At 35.9% G+C, this 16,400-nt stretch overlaps 1 protein-coding gene across 2 annotated transcripts in view; it reads right to left on the reverse strand.

Annotated features, from left to right (window-relative positions):
* The window catches only part of Tusc3 (tumor suppressor candidate 3), a 131,842-nt gene that overhangs the window by 50,030 nt on the left and 65,412 nt on the right, over positions 1 to 16,400 (reverse strand). For both annotated transcript variants that reach the window (XM_057752720.1, XM_057752719.1), the window contains exons 4-5: positions 15,629 to 15,769; positions 11,828 to 11,968 (exon numbers count right to left, since the gene is read on the reverse strand). In XM_057752720.1, coding sequence (XP_057608703.1) covers positions 11,828 to 11,968; positions 15,629 to 15,769 — 282 coding nt within the window. The remainder of the gene's footprint in view (positions 1 to 11,827; positions 11,969 to 15,628; positions 15,770 to 16,400) is intronic.

The raw sequence follows: 16,400 nt of genomic DNA on the forward strand, positions 1-16,400 counted from the left end.
AGGTGCTGCCTTCTTTACTCTTAAAAACATGAATTCAAACATATAGTATTTCATGATACTGGAAAGACACAGAGATTCTGTGCGGATATCTAAACTGCATGTTCCCGGAGAAGAGAGACCTGCTGAGAGCTGCCGAGAGTGGCTAATGCCCAGAGTCTCTCCTAGACTGCTCTGTGGAGTCTGGTCTGTGTGTTTTCAGTCCACCCTGTCAATCCCATCTCACTTCTAAAGATCCTTAACAACTTGGTGAAAATAAAATGTGAAGTATGAAAGGACATAAAAGGTTATTGGATATAGGCAAAGTGAGAAGAAGCTGGACAAGTATGCTACTGGATTATACATATTGCATTAGACATGTCTGCTTTTAATATGCTAACCATAGATAGTTCAGCTATCTTGTTTAACTTTTCACAATATTTTATTTTAATTGGAAAAATTTATAGGTTCACCATGACATTTTCAGACACACATATATCATGCTTTGACATATGTATCTAGTCCTCTAAGCTTTTCTTCTTCCTACAGGATATGTAAGATATTTCACTACCATGTACTTTCTTCCTATTATAAAAGAGACTTTATTTTTAATTATGTATTCAAATTGTGCCATATCTAAAAAAACCTATACATCAATACTACTAAAGTCTACTATTGTAGGTTCTTCAAAAACTGCCTTAAATCTTCACATGACAACTATATTAAAAGTAAATCATGTCAATAATGAATTTCATTCTAACTTTTACTCTAATATTTTTATTGCACACATGACTAACTTAAAGAGTAAAATGAAGAATAGTGAAACAAAATTAAGCATGATTTTAGCCTTTACTACAAAGATGTCTACTATGGTTATTGCCAGATAAGCAGTGCCTAATTAACAATGTTCACATGAATTCACAGTTTATTAACCTTTTAAAACTGTAATTGATTATGATTTCTGTGGCATCTAATTATATTCACAATGACAATCTATTTCTCCTGTAAACAATTATTGTGATGTTTTACAATTAACAAGACTTATAATGCTTAACCTGTCACATGACACACTGCTTCCTATTTTATGCCTTTTATTTTAAAATTCTGGTGCTAATTTGCCATACTTCCTATAGGATTTCCGCTTTTATTATCATAAGTGAGATTTGCAACATTCCTGGATACACTATGTTTTAATCTTCTCTAAATTATCATATTCTTAAAATATTTTTAATATTGTAGCTTTTATTATTTACAGAATAACTGCTATAGTTTCCATAAACTATGACATAGTCTCTACTTTATTTTTCTGATGTAAACAGGATCCTTATTTATAACTCATTTAATACTATATATGTGCATGCATCTATTGCTGTCTTTTGTTTGTATTATCTGTATGATTCATATATGGATATGGTTTCTTTTTCGTTAACTAGATATTAGCAAGAGTTTACTCTGAGAAGGAAGCAATTTTCAAAGCTGGGTAGTTCTTTTTATATTTTAAAGAAATCTGCTGTTTCATTAAAATTCAAAACCTCAACATGGCCAGGCTCAGTGACACACACCATTAATCCCAGAAATCTGGTAGCAGAGACAGATGGATCTCTGTGAATCCGAATCCAGCCTGGTCTACACAGTTCTAAGACAGCCAGAGCTACATAGTGAAACCCTGTCTCAAAGAAAACAAAACAAACAAAAAAACCAAACCAAACCAAAACCAAACCTCAACACTACCATACCTCTTTCATCTACCAAAACCCATCTAGGTACCCTAAATTTTCACCCACTCATTTCTCCCATTGTCAGGGCCAAAACTGCTTAACTTTCAAGGTCAAAGGAGAGCTGTCATATTCAAAGCGGCGTGGCTCTACCATGATTAGGGAATCATGACATATTCCCAATTATAACAAGAAGTTAATGGCATCAATCCCTTAACTCAAAAGACTGACAGATTTAAAATAACACGCCCCTCTACATATTGCCTGAACACACACCTAAAATTAAAGATGGAAAAAGTTATTCCAAGCAAATGCCACCAGAAAGCAAACATGAGTACCTACACTAGTATCTCAGTACCTCATAAAAAATTAAAGAGATAAAGAAGAGCAGTTTAATACAATGATGGAGGAATTACTTTCATTTAATAAAGAAACTGCCTTGGCCCATTTATAGGCCAGCCCTTAGGTGGGTGGAGTAAACAGAGAGAATGCTGGGAGAAAGAAGCCGAGTTAGGAGTCGCCATGATTCGCCCACCAGAGACAGACGCAGGTTAAGATCTTTCCTGGTAAGCCAGCTCATGGTGCTACACAGAATATTAGAAATGGGTTAGATCAATATGTAAGAGCTAGCCAATAAGAGACTGGAACTAAGGGGCCAGGCAGTGATTAAAAGAATACAGTTTCCGTGTAATTATTTCGGGGCATAAGCTAGCCATGTGGGCGGCCGGGTGCCGGGGACGCAGCCCGGCCGCTCCTATTACAACAGAGTGGCACCCAACGTGCTAATGAACTCCACGTAAAACCTGAGAGGGCTTAAAAAGAACATAGAGAGAATTTAAGACAGCTTTTTGCTGTTTGTGGGTTGCGTGCTGCAAAGAAATTGTCCTGACTCAGCAGCAGGAAAAAAACTGGCTGTTTTAAAATGCCGGCTTTCTGGGCTGTGCCGCCATCGCGATCTCTGTCTGGCTCCTGCGGGAGACAGAGCTTTTGAATGGAGCATTTGGAATAAAGTGCTACGATTTGTTTGATGGCAACTAGACACACTGTGTGCCTAAAAGGAAGTCATTTTGTGCTGCGGCTCAGAGGCACAAACAGCTTCACCATGCTACTGGTGCAATGTGCAAGGATCAGAGGCACGAGCGGCTCCGCCATGTTGGACTGGGCAGGACACAGGCAGTACCGTATTACCTGTACATGGTGCAACTTAAGTTTTTAAGAACTGCTTAACATTTTAAGAAATGCTCCTGGATAGTAAAAAAATTACAGATTCACAATAGAACTGATTCAGACACTGTTAGATGAATGTACGTAGGCTTGAGAGAGAGAAAAATATATATATAAAGAATAAAGTTAATGTCTTAAAAAAAGGGTAAAGTCTTTAAAGAGACAGAGTACAGATAGTTATAGATTAAAAGAAATAAAGAAAAATAAGCCACGTAAAAATGGAAAATTCACAGAGAGTCTGGATTCTTTGTATTATTGTGTTTTCTTTAAAATTTTTGACTGTAAAGGAGCTAAGTGCAGAGAGACATTTCATTATATGGGCTGCCAAGCTAAACCAGAATGGATACAAGGGTATTATGATTTCAGAATATGGGTCTAAGGATATGATGCTTTGGAGAGGGTCTTCTTTTGTTTTCACAGAGGATGCGACCCTGTGGATTTCTTCTATCCCAATATGGTATGATAGACCACGCCCTCCTGAAAGGTTACTGTGAACACCTTCAGAAAATTACTTCACTCAACTGCCAACCAAGATGACCCTGACACACAGGTTACACCATGAAAGATCTGAATAACAGCGCCCCCATTCAGCAGGAAGCAGTTTGGAGAGAAAAACTGCGCCCATGTTCCCAAATATGGTTTATAAATGTTCTTTTATATTTAAAGGGGGATATGATATAGGTATGAATAATTTGCATTGGTATGGATTTTAAGGTCAATTTTGTTATATGTATATATATTTCTGATCTTGATTAAGGTATTGTGATTGTGTAGTTCATTTTAAAATGTAATGTATAATTAGGAAATATAGGTTGTTAATGGATAATCATCAATAATAGTCAAGCTTGTAGTCATGTTAGTTAGATTTTCTAGATATATAGAGATATATTTCAATTAGATAGGCATTCTTCATATCTTTCAAAGACTACAGAACATGGCATTTAAAATATTTTAATAACTTAGGGCTTTTCATGATAATGAGACACGTCTGCTCCTGGCAGCACCAATCTACTTCAAGAGGAAGATGGGCACCGAAGAGGCTCCTTAAGGAGTTTGATAGCCATTTGGGCAAGAAACTGCTCTTTCCTGGACTGTTGCATAAACTGGACACAGAGAACCCACAGAAAGAGGACTGCTGAACTTGCCTAAAGGTGAGATGGTCTTTCGGGGTTCCTGACTCATGAGTCTGCGAGACATTCTGCAAGACACAGCAAAAAGTGACTGAACTGTCTTTGGAATTTCCTGCTTGACGAAAATGTCTGCTGGATACTATGGGGCTGAAGGCTGAAGATGGATGCCCCAACGGTACAGAGGAACTTTGAGTGACTGTCCAGGCAGCGAAATGTCTCTGTCATTTCTAGAGTTTTGGATTTCTTGTTTACTTAGGTAATATTATATCCTTCTGGAGTCTTTGATGGAGTTGAAGAATGGATAGATAGTTATAGTTTTCCTTAGTTATGATAAGAGATAAAATAGATATAAATATTGTAACTGTAATTCTTGCTTGATAACCATTTTGTTATATGTAATTTTACTATGTTAAAGTTAAAGCCTTTCTTTTTGTTTAAACAAAAAAAGGGGAAATGATGGAGGAATTACTTTCATTTAATAAAGAAACTGCCTTGGCCCATTTATAGGCCAGCCCTTAGGTGGGTGGAGTAAACAGAACAGAATGCTGGGAGAAAGAAGCCGAGTTAGGAGTCGCCATGATTCGCCCACCAGAGACAGACACAGGTTAAGATCTTTCCTGGTAAGCTAGCTCATGGTGCTACACAGAATATTAGAAATGGGTTAGATCAATATGTAAGAGCTAGCCAATAAGAGGCCAGAACTAATGGGCCAGGCAGTGATTAAAAGAATACAGTTTCCGTGTAATTATTTCGGGGCATAAGGTAGCCATGCGGGCGGCTGGGTGCCGGGGACGCAGCCCCGCCGCTCATATTACAACAATACAATAACTCCCTATCATATACAACTGTATATAAGATTATATATATATATATATATATACACACACACACACACATACATACACACCAAATATCAGCCCAAACAACTTCATAGGAAAAAAAAAAACCTGTGCATAAAACCATAGACTGATCTTCACACATACCACTACTTTATCTGGACAAAGCATCAACAAAGAAGTTATCAGAAGTAAAGGGCAATTTGCATGAAAATGATATAACAGACTTGGGACAAAATATTTAAACTACAACATTGCAGAACACACCTTCTCAGTACTAGAAGGCCACAAAACTTTTCTCTAAAATAGGCCATACTTGAGGATATAAGAAACTGAGGGATACCTTGCTTAGCTTAGATCTAGTGGGGAGGGCTTTGGTCCTGCCTTAAAGCAATGTGCTAGATGTTGTTAACTTCCAAGGAAGCTTTACCCTCTCTGAGGAGAGGAAGGGGCGTGGAGTAGGAAGGTGGAGGAAGGGGAGGAGTGGGAACTGAGATTGGTATGTAAAATAAGTTTAAAAAAAAAACGGAGGAAGAAAGGAAGGATGGAAGAAAAACTGAAAAAAAGTATTGCACTGCACTTGAACACAATGAAATAAAATTAGAAATATGAAAGAAATTACAGAAAACACATATAAACTCACAGAAACAGAGTAATACATCTATCTCCACCTAGTAAAATTGTTCCTAAGAAATCAGGAAGCAAATTTCAAACTCCAAGAAATAAAAAAAAAAAAAAAATGAACACATAGAGAACTTTAATATACAAAAAGCTGTGAGATACAATAAGAATGGTCTTAAGAAAGAATATGTATAATTGCAAGTCCCTAAATTTAAAGCTTAGAGAAATATCATCACATCTTACTGATGCACTTTAAGGTCTTAGAAAAATGAGGATAAGTCAAAATGAAAATAAATAAATAGAAAGCAATGATGATCAAGGCAAAAATGAAGAGAAATTAAAATGATAGTGAAATGAAACAAGCCTTTAAGTGATTCACAAAAATGACCAAAACAACAAAAGCAAAAGAAAAGTAACAAAGAAGCCCAATTAATAAAATTAAAGGTGAAAAATAAAAACATTACAATAGATACTAATGAAATTAAGAGGATCACTATATTTTCCAGCAATTGGAAAATCTAAAATAGGCAAATTTACATCAACAAAATCAAACAAAGATAAAACAAGCAATTCAAACAGAAGACTAAAATAATAATAATAAAAGTTTCCAAATAAAAACTGCTAAAGTTCAGTTAGATGCATCATTGGATTCTACCGACAAAATAACCAATAATGCTCCTCAAACTATTACAATAGGAAGGAAAAAACACTTAAAATCATTTATGAATCAATCTATTATTATTTTCATATCAAGCCCAAGTAAAGAGATAACAACTACGAAAGAAAATTATAGGCCATAAACACTGATGAAAACACATCAGTCAAAAGGTTCAAGGATGTTTCAACAAATACAAATTTATATAAGGTAATTATGCTCGAGGACAGAAATCAAATGATTTGAATACAACATCAGAACAAGCCTTCAACAAAGTACTTTCAAAATGAAAGCTCAGAAAAACTAGGAACAGAAAGAACTTAGCTCAACGAAGTTAATTACTGTACATGGTAAAATACAGCCAGCCAACTTTATACTAATTAGTAGAAAATGCAAAAATGTTTCCTCTAAAATCAGAAACAACACAAAGTTACAAACTTTCTCAGCTCTTATTCAATGGTCAAAGTCTTAGCTTGAGCAATAAAATCAAAAGAAAAGGTAATCAGGAAAGCAAAAAGTCAAATTATCATCATTTGCCACAATACTAGTAATTCCATATGTCAGAGGTATTATAAACAAGTCTTAGAACTGAGGAAGATTTTCAAAAGACTACAGAATAAAAAAAAATCTGATTTTATAAAATGAGAGAAATGGAAATGAAAGGGAAGGGTATTATTAACGAACCACCTAGGAATAAAGTCATTCAGCAATATTTAATTCATTTTGAGTTTTACTGTATTGTATAAAGATGGTCTTGTTCCATTATTTTGCATGTTGATGTACAGTTTTTCCTTGATGAAAACACTATCCTTTCTCTAATGTGTATTTTTGTTGCCCGTACTAAACATCAGCTGACTATACAGATGTAGAATTACTTCCAAGTTCTTTCTTTATTTCCATTTCTCTTTTCATCTGTTTTCATGTTAATAGGTTACTCTTTTAAATGTTTACAGCTTTGAAAGATCAGGAAGTGTGATGCCTATAGGTTTGCCCTTTTATCCAGTCTTGTGTTTCCATAAAACCTTAATTCCATTTCTGTGTAAAAAGAAAAAAGCCATAAGGGCTGATTACATTGAACCTGTACATTCCTCTGAGTTTTATCATTTTAACAATGTAAGTTCTTCCATTTCTTTTTGCCTTTTTATATTACTTTCTTACAATCTTTATTTTTCAGTGTATGAAGTTGTTTTGTTTCTTTAGTTATTTTTATTATTATTTTATTCATTTTGATACTACTGCAAGATTATTTTCTCTTTTAGATAAAATCTTATTAAGTGTATAGTCACTATTAATTTTCGAAAATATTTTATTAATTCTTTAGAACACCTATTACTGAAAGTTGTAAATACTAAGGTTTTTTCAGTTTGGGTGTTGGAGAAGGCCGCTTGTTGGTTTCCAGCTGCCCAGCTAGCTTAGACCCAAAATAATCACAAAGAAAATGTATCAATTAAATCACTGCTTGGCCCGTTAGCTCTAGCTTCTTATTGGCTAACTCTTATATTAATTTAACCTATTTCTATTAATCTGTATGGTGAAGTTCCCAGCATCTCTGGTGACTCCATGGCTTCTCTCTGACTCTGCCCCTTTTTCCTCCTGGCATTCAGTTTAGGTTTCCCTGCCTATCTCTATTCTACCCCATCAGGCTAAGCCAATTTTCTTTATTCATTAATGGTAATCACAGCACACAGAAGGAAATCGTACATCAGGGTATCTTTAGTTTTCTGTAGGGAAGCTTACTTCTTTGTGTTGTTGGTTTGTTTGTATAAATAACATCTATTTCTCTCTCGCCTAACTGCTCTGGTTATCCAATACAATGTTGAGAACAGATGGCAGGGTCAGCATCTATGTCCTGGTCCTGCTCTCTGAGAAGCTCTAAGATTTTCACCACTAAGTATGAGGTAAATTCTAGTCACATAAAATTATTGTTATACTGAAGGACTTTGCTCCCATAGTAATTTTTAAGATTATATAATTAAAAAACTTTCAATACATAAATAATCACAAGGGTGTGAGTCTTCCTTCTGCTAATATTACATATTATTACCATTTATTTGCATATAATCAACCATATTGCATCTGAAGATAAATCTTAGTCTTATGTTATCACACTGTGTGGTTTGCTAAATGTAGTATTGGTATTGGTCTACCAATAATTTATTGACGATTTCTGAATCTATGTTATTGAGGAATATTGGCCTGTAGTTTCTTAGAGTACTTGGTCTGACTTTGGGAGTACTGGTGGTCTTATAATTTTTTGGAGTTTTTATTTTTGTATAGCAAAAAATAGTAGCATTAATATTTTCATGTTTGGTAGAATTCAGAGAAGCCATTTTTTCTAGTTCTAGACTGACGACACATCTATTTTCTCATTACTAGTATGTTCAGCCTTTCTATCCCTTCCTGGTTTAGCCTTCGTAGCTTCTATGTGTCTAGAAATATACCTACCTCCTTTAGGTCATCCAATGTGACAGTGTACAGTTTTTATAGTGTTGCTTATAGTCCTTCTTATTAGTAAAGCACGGACTATGATGCAACCGCTCTTTATGTGAGTTTTTCTCATTATTGTCATTTTATCAGAAAAAAAAAAGTTTTATAGAGGCCTGGACTGAATTTGCCATCTATTCCCAGTCTTGCTGAAATCTGATTTTGTCTTTTGTGAACTTTGGCTTTCCTCTATCCTTTTTCTTTACTGTAGGCTGTTCATCGAGAGCTCTGGCTTTCTTGTGACTTGCTGTAAGTTCCCTCTAAAAGGGTTCTGCTGTGCTGCAAAGGTTTGGCTATGCTGCACTTGCTTTTAATGAAAATAAAATTACATTATTCTCTCCTTTCAGTCTCCCTCTGACCATCTGAGTTTACATTTTCATTTTTGAATCTCCTTCTTTGATCAGTAATTGTTCAGAAGTTTGCTAATTTCCAAATATTTGTAAATTTTCTGATTTTTCTTACTGCTAGTTTCACACCAATGTTTTCAGAAAAAAATACTTAATATGATTTCTGTATTATTAAATTTATTAAGACCTAATTTTGTATCCCAATATATAACCTATCCAGGAAAAAGTCTTCTGCGTACTTGAGGATAATCTGTATTCTGCAGCTGCTGCAAAGTGTTTCCTGTTTATGTCTCTTGAGTTCTTTTGTTCTATAGTGTTCCTCACATCAGCTGTTTCCTTAATAGTCTTCTGTCCGGTTGATTTCTCTATTGTTGAAAGCAGGGAACTGAAATCCCCTAAGGGAGGCTGACTATTTCTTCCCTTACTCCTACTAACGTTTCTTTTGTGTACTTAGATCCTTCACTGCTGTGAACATACCTTACAGAAACATTAATGAATTGGCTCCTTTTGTTATATAACACCCATCTTTCTTCTGCATTTTATACGTTACGTATAGGCACTCTTGCTCTCATTTAATTCTATTTACATATAGACCCTCTACGTCTTTTCCTTTCAAGTTATATGCATCCTTAGCCAAAGGCTTAAGCTCTTCATCTGCATTTACTTATAAGTCAATTATTTTCTATGTGTCTTAAATTCCATTTGCCTTCCAGTCATCTTAGCTTTCTCTGTTTAATATTTGAAGAGTCCAGTTCATAGAAAACCCTGTGTGTTCACCTTTCAAGGTTGAGGTAAGTAATCGAAAGGGCTCACAGCAGTGGAGAACAGGAGAATGCCTTTCCTATGCGATACAGTTACTCTATCACAATGTCCTGGAGGGAGTTGAGTCAAGGATTCAAGGATGACAATACTAAGCCACCCATGCTTACATGAGTATCAGAATTCCTGGTCATTTAGGAACCTCAGATAAGGCATTTATCAGTCCCACGGAAACATTATCACAAGACCTGGCTCAGACACCTTAGCTGAATAACTTCCTCTACTCTCACTCAAGACTTTTTCCCTCCTAAACACTGCCTAACCACCCCACCCCCAAAATGCATTTCCCTTTTGTAGGGCTTAAGACCATTCCTTTGCCCAGCTGCTCTGCCGGGGGAACATCCTGAGCTGGATCTGCCTTCTTTATCTGGTACGCACACAGCTCTGCTCCTCACACAGGCTCAGTAAGTGAGTAGAGGCTGCTACAGCTCTGTTCCCTGCCTTAATAGATGTAACAGCCGGAAACTCAATGAATTAGCATGTGCAGATGGAAGTAACTGAGCGGGATGCAGCTCATGAAAAACGAAAATTTAATAATCCTCCATATATTTGGAAATATTTCTATTTCCAGTAATAGTTTAAGCCTACTTCCGTAATACAAATTTTGAGTCTGTATTTATAATGTACACTTTTTGAAGAGGAGAGTTTTGTTTTTTAAAATACTTATTTATGTATTTTATGTTCAGTGATTTGTCTACAGATACATATACCCACCAGAAGAGGGCATCAGATCCCACAAGGCAGTTGTAGACCACAGTTATAGATGGTTGTGAGATGCCACATGGGTACTGGGAACTGAATTCAAGACCTCTGGAGATTAAGCAGTGCTATTTAACCACTGAGTCATCTCTCCATCCTTGTAATCTGTATTTTAATACTAATATTTTAACTGAACTCTTAAATAGTAATCATGCCATTTTTCAAGGTCTTTTGCATTTTATTGCACTAATTCTTAATATTTTATGCTTATTCTTACTCTGACACAGTGTCAGAGTATGTAGAGATTGGAGCACAAGCTGCAGCTGTCACCGTCATTCTACCAGACCAACTCTGAAGACTGAATTTAGGTGGACAATGTCAGCAGCAAGAGCCTCCACCACCAAACAATCTTGTTGGCTTCTTTATTAGCTAATTATTTTTTAAAAAATAATAAAAAGGATGATTTTAGCTACAGATAAAAATCCAGCTTTGTAAAACATGAAGTAAGAACACATTCTCTGAATTGGTCTTAACATCGCCTGGACCCATCGCCCATGTTTCAGAGGCGCTCTCAGTCACTGCCCACTGCTGGAAGTGTAACGTCCTAACATCAATTTAATCCCATGGTGTGGGACGCCTTCTGTGCTCCCCACTCTGCCATGGCACCGCACATACAGTTCACTTTTATCTTGCTCTGCACCATCATGTCTTCTTTCATTGTCCATAACTACTTCAGAATTCCATTACTCTTCAAAACTCAGGTGCTGTCTCACTTTAGGCTGCCTGTCCAATTTTCCCTTCCCTTCCGGATGGCACCTTCCCTGTGTATTCCAAAACAGCCTATTCAACTTTGCACTGTACGTGTGTGTTAACCAGTTTGTACCCCCACAGCTGGTTCATTACAGAAAGGTCTGTGTCTCATTGTCCTATAGCCAGTAACAAGTGTAACAAATAAGACAAGCATACAGTGGAGGTAAAGGAACAACCGCTGGGGGAAACTGAACGAGCATCCAAATCTCTATAGCTAACAAATTAGTCCAAACTGCTAATTCTTATTAATTCATTACCATACTTAGAGACATGCTCAAGATACATTTCACTAACATTTGAATGTGCCACATCTAGAGTCACTACATTTTAATAGTAAAAAATGGAAAAAACCATATACATAGTTTAAGCGAATAGCATTTAATCTATTTTACTTATAAAAGTAACAGGGCATCTCATTTGGGTTATTTATCACTGCAATAACAATCTCTTTCTGTTAGTATAAAACACAATTTCACAAGGAGCAGAGGCAGCAGGATATGTGATAACATACCAGAGATACCATGGCCCAACCAGTCTTGTTATAGATAAACTCCAAGTTGTTCCTCCTTAGATAGAGCAAGCCACCAACCAGCGATACTAACAGGGCCAGAGCAATGGTGCCAGAGTAGTTGGGTGGCCTGAAAACTCGAATCTGCAAAAAGAAATGATAATCAAATGAGAGAAGAATAAAAACTAATACTTCTAATCATATTCTAGTCATCACCACCTTTAACTAATTTAGAGTTTTCTTTGAGAAATGCACACAATGAGTGTATTTTGATCATATTTATTCCCAATGCCTCCCTTTATCTCCTCCAAGATGTGCCTTCAACTTCCCATCCTCTGTTTTGTTTTGTTTTGATTTTAACAACAAGCTATTGACTCTCTTCTGTGCTGCCCCTCTCCAATGTGCTGTCCACATACTACTGTACTGGGGCCATCCACTGAAGCATAACTGACCTACAGTGTTCCTAACTTTAACACCAAGAATTCAGAAAACTGACATCCTATTTTTCACACCGAGCTTTGACACTATGTTTAATGAGCTCTTAACAAATCAAAAATATATGCTTTGAATAACTTGGCTGTACAGAGATACTCTGTTCCTTTTGTTCATATGCTGGGGTCTATGCAAATGCTACATATGATGCCCAGAGCTATTCTGGATCACACAACAAACCAGTTCAACTAACTAGTACACAGTAAGGCAAGATGTGGGCACATGTGACTTATCTCGGCTAGATAACTTTAAATGCTATGTTTAACAAAGCTATTCTTTGTTAAACATTAAAATATTTACACTTTCTTCAATGAATTGTTTATTCAGATTAATTTTTAATTGAGAGTTGGTCTTGTGTTATTCAGTTTAAGAGCCACACATACACCTTGATATGTGTGTAAGTCTTCAGAAAATATAATATGTAAATATTTACTCCATCCTGTAGGCTGTCAACTCACATCCATGTTAGTGTACTATATAAAAACTATATTTACAAAGTTGTACAATGGGAACAAATTCATGATTTATAAATTTCATATCTTTGTTGTAGTTACATTTTTTATTTAAAAGAACCAGGATACTCTGATGACATGGTTAACTGAATGCAAGGTAGAGTACAGAGGAAAATCAAGAGCCTATAGAAAATAAATGTACCAGAAAATAAGGGCATGCTTTCAAAACAATTATGAAGCCATGATTCAGGAACCAGGAGCCTGGGGAGTACACTCAAGATAGTCAAATCTTGGGCAATTTTAGCACTCAGCTAATTAACAATAGTAATAAACTAGAAATAAGAGTAACAGGGGAGTGGCAGAGAAAATAAGAAGATAACAGATTCCAAAGGCAGGAAGTACTCCATACCAAACAACCAAACAAAACAACAACAACAACAACCATTGGGAAAGGAAAGGAAAGAAGAAGGGACAGGTACAGGGAGGGAAAAACAGGGACATGTAGGAAGAGACAGGGATGACGAGGGGGAGGAGGGGAGGCAGGGAGAGATGCCAAGTGGAAAGAACGAGAGAGAATAAATGGCAAAGAATGGAGCCAGGGAAAGTTTAGGGCTTTTGATGTGTAATTTCTATCATAGGGAAAGGAAGGATGGCCACAGTTTTTTCTCTCAGTGTGCACAGTCTAAATAGAGGGAGATCTCACCTGGCCAGTTTATACCCAAGATACGGTGCTGGCTGGACCCTGTCCAGAAAAGAACCACCAAGAAACGACTAACCTCAGAAACAACAGTCTCTTCTTGGGTAAAAAGGTTGTATTTGACATACAAAATCATACTACTGGACAATATTTTAAAAGACGACTACAAAAGAAATTTTGAGTAGATCATTAATAAACATAATCTTTCACGAAGTTAGTGGGTCTCCCACAATCAACAGAGTGGTGAAACCTAACAAGGAATTCAGAGAAAGAGCCAAAAATCTAGCCACCGTGGTGACAAGCAAATTCAGGAAGAATTGGTAACAAATACTCTAAGAGAAAATTGTGGTGAACAAGATTATGGACACTATCTTAATGAATACAAACTATTAGATATAAAAGGACCCACAAACTATCAAAATGCTCCAGATTAAAGGATATTTAAAATACATGGTAACTAAATGAATGACTTGACGCTGAACTGGATCACAAAACGTGGAAAACATTAAGCATCATTTGAGTGGATTCTAATATGTATTGTGTCACTTTTTATAAAATGTCAACCTTTGTGAATTCATAAGACTCCCAATCTCAACATGCTTATAAGAAGCATAATTCATTCTATATAATTTTTATGGGAAAAAGTGGATCTGTATATGTAAATCAAGGCAGAGGGACGGGACTTGAATATTGGAGTAGAAATAAAAATCACCAAGCAAACATGCTACGATAACAGATAAATCTATGTAAATGGTATATTTTTAAAACTGGTATTATTTCCATTTTGAGTGTACTTTCAATTTGTAATATCTTCTAATTGAATTTTATAATTAATTCAACTAAAGAATTAAATACATGTGTGGTAGGTAGACAAGTCAGAATCACTTCTAATTGCTAGTATATCTTTAACTAATGTAAATATTTTTGTTTTTTATTTTACATTTTCATTTATTGTTATGAATTGAGTAAAATAATAAAAAATGATCAAATTAAAATATATGTATTGTTTTTTAAAGTGTGTGTGTATGTGTGTGTATACGTGTGCATGAATTTGATTTCAAGTGCCCAAGATGGCAAGAGGAGGGTATTTGGGCCCCTAGACATGGAGTTATAGGTGACTGTTAGCCGCCTGACCTAGGTATTAAGAGCTGAATTCTATGGCCAAGATCAAAAACACTGATAAAAACTTATGCTGGAGAGGGTATGCTCAACTATGTTCATAGCAACATTATTTGTCATAGCCAGAACCGGAAAACAACTTAAAATACCCCTCGCCCGAAGAATGGATAAAGAAAATATGGTACATTTACATAATGGAGTACAATATAGAAGAAAAAAGTGACATCTTGAAATTTATATGGATCTAGAAAACATCATATTGAGTAAGGTAATCCAGACCCAGAAAGACAATTATCATATATATTCACTCATAAATGACTTTTAGACAAAAAGCAAAGAAAACCCAGCCTACAATTCACAATCCTAGAGAACCTAGACAACAAAGAGGACCATAAGAAAGACACACATACATGGATCTGATCTACACGGGATAGTAAAAGACTAGATCTCCTGAGTAAATGGGGAGCATGAGGATCATGAGAGAGGGTCAAAGGCGAGTGGAAACAATATATGGCTAAATAAAGCAATTAAAAATCCTTAATTCTAGTCCTCTCTAAGAACAGTAAGGGCTCTTATCCTCTAGGCCTCTAGTATTTCTTGTAAGGAACTAGTAAGAGCAGCTGCTCAGTCCAGGTTTCATGGGCAGGGAATGTAGCTGAATAGTAGAATACATATTCAGATATTCAGACTACATAGATCCTGGGTTCAATCTAGCATGGCAAAAACAAAGTTTTCTTTAAGCAAGGAAAAGTTTTAAAAGGCCATAGATAAAAATAAAAAATTCCTGTTGCTTCATTACAACAGTTTAGCAAACCAAGCTAATCAACATAAACATATCTGACTGGATGTATAATACATAGTCGCATACATATTTACTGTAGTGAATAAAAACATACATAACATAAACATATCGGACTGGGTGTATAATACATAGTCACGCACATGTTTATTGTAGTGAATAAAAACATACATAACATTAACATATCTGATTGGGTGTATAATACATAGTCACACACATGTTTACTGTAGTGAATAAAAACATACATGGACATCCGTTCTGTCTGCAATCCACTTTGCTAGCTGTTCAGCTGCAAATCCGATTCGCTGAAGGTCAAAAGTATCAGCTCTCTTGGGTCTGCCTTTGGAGGGAAAATGCATGAATGTGGGAGCAGAGTTCATGTTGAGCTGGAAAGCAAGTGATAAAATGCTAATTGTAACAACACCAGAATATTCCACATCATTCATCAACATCTTATGTGCTTTTATTTGAAAATTCAGAGGAAAGAATTTATTAGGAAAGTCTGCATGGCTTTCTGGAGCATAATTTCTATTTTTATTCATCTTGATACACAATTTATTGAAGCAGAATGGCTCAATTTGCTTAAGCTGTCTGAAGTGTCACGTTTAATGTACCATTCATGTCCCCAATTTGATATTTTGACTCATTTTTACTTGTCTCTCTAGACTTTCATGATTAAAAAAAAAAAAATGATGCAAAATGCCTGAAAGTGCAAGCAGAAACCCTGCGATCTGCCAGCAGGTGGAGCACTCCACTCTGCAGCAGCTGCTGGAGCAGGGCAGAAGTGGGAGCACATGGGGGAACCTGTGAGCTGTCAGCAGGTGGAGTACTCCATTCTGCAGCAGCTGCTAGAGCAGGGCAGAAGAGGGAGCACATAAAAAACTCATTTCAAGCACATTACAAGTAAGCCAAATTTCTTATTAAAAATTAGTCTTTTTGTTGATGGTTAATAAGCAACAAGAACAAGTATTTTTGTTATAAACAACTTGAATATATAAGAGGTAAGAAAAATGTCTG

This window comes from Chionomys nivalis, chromosome 20 (assembly GCF_950005125.1).
Source record: "Chionomys nivalis chromosome 20, mChiNiv1.1, whole genome shotgun sequence".
Lineage (NCBI taxonomy): Eukaryota > Metazoa > Chordata > Mammalia > Rodentia > Cricetidae > Chionomys > Chionomys nivalis.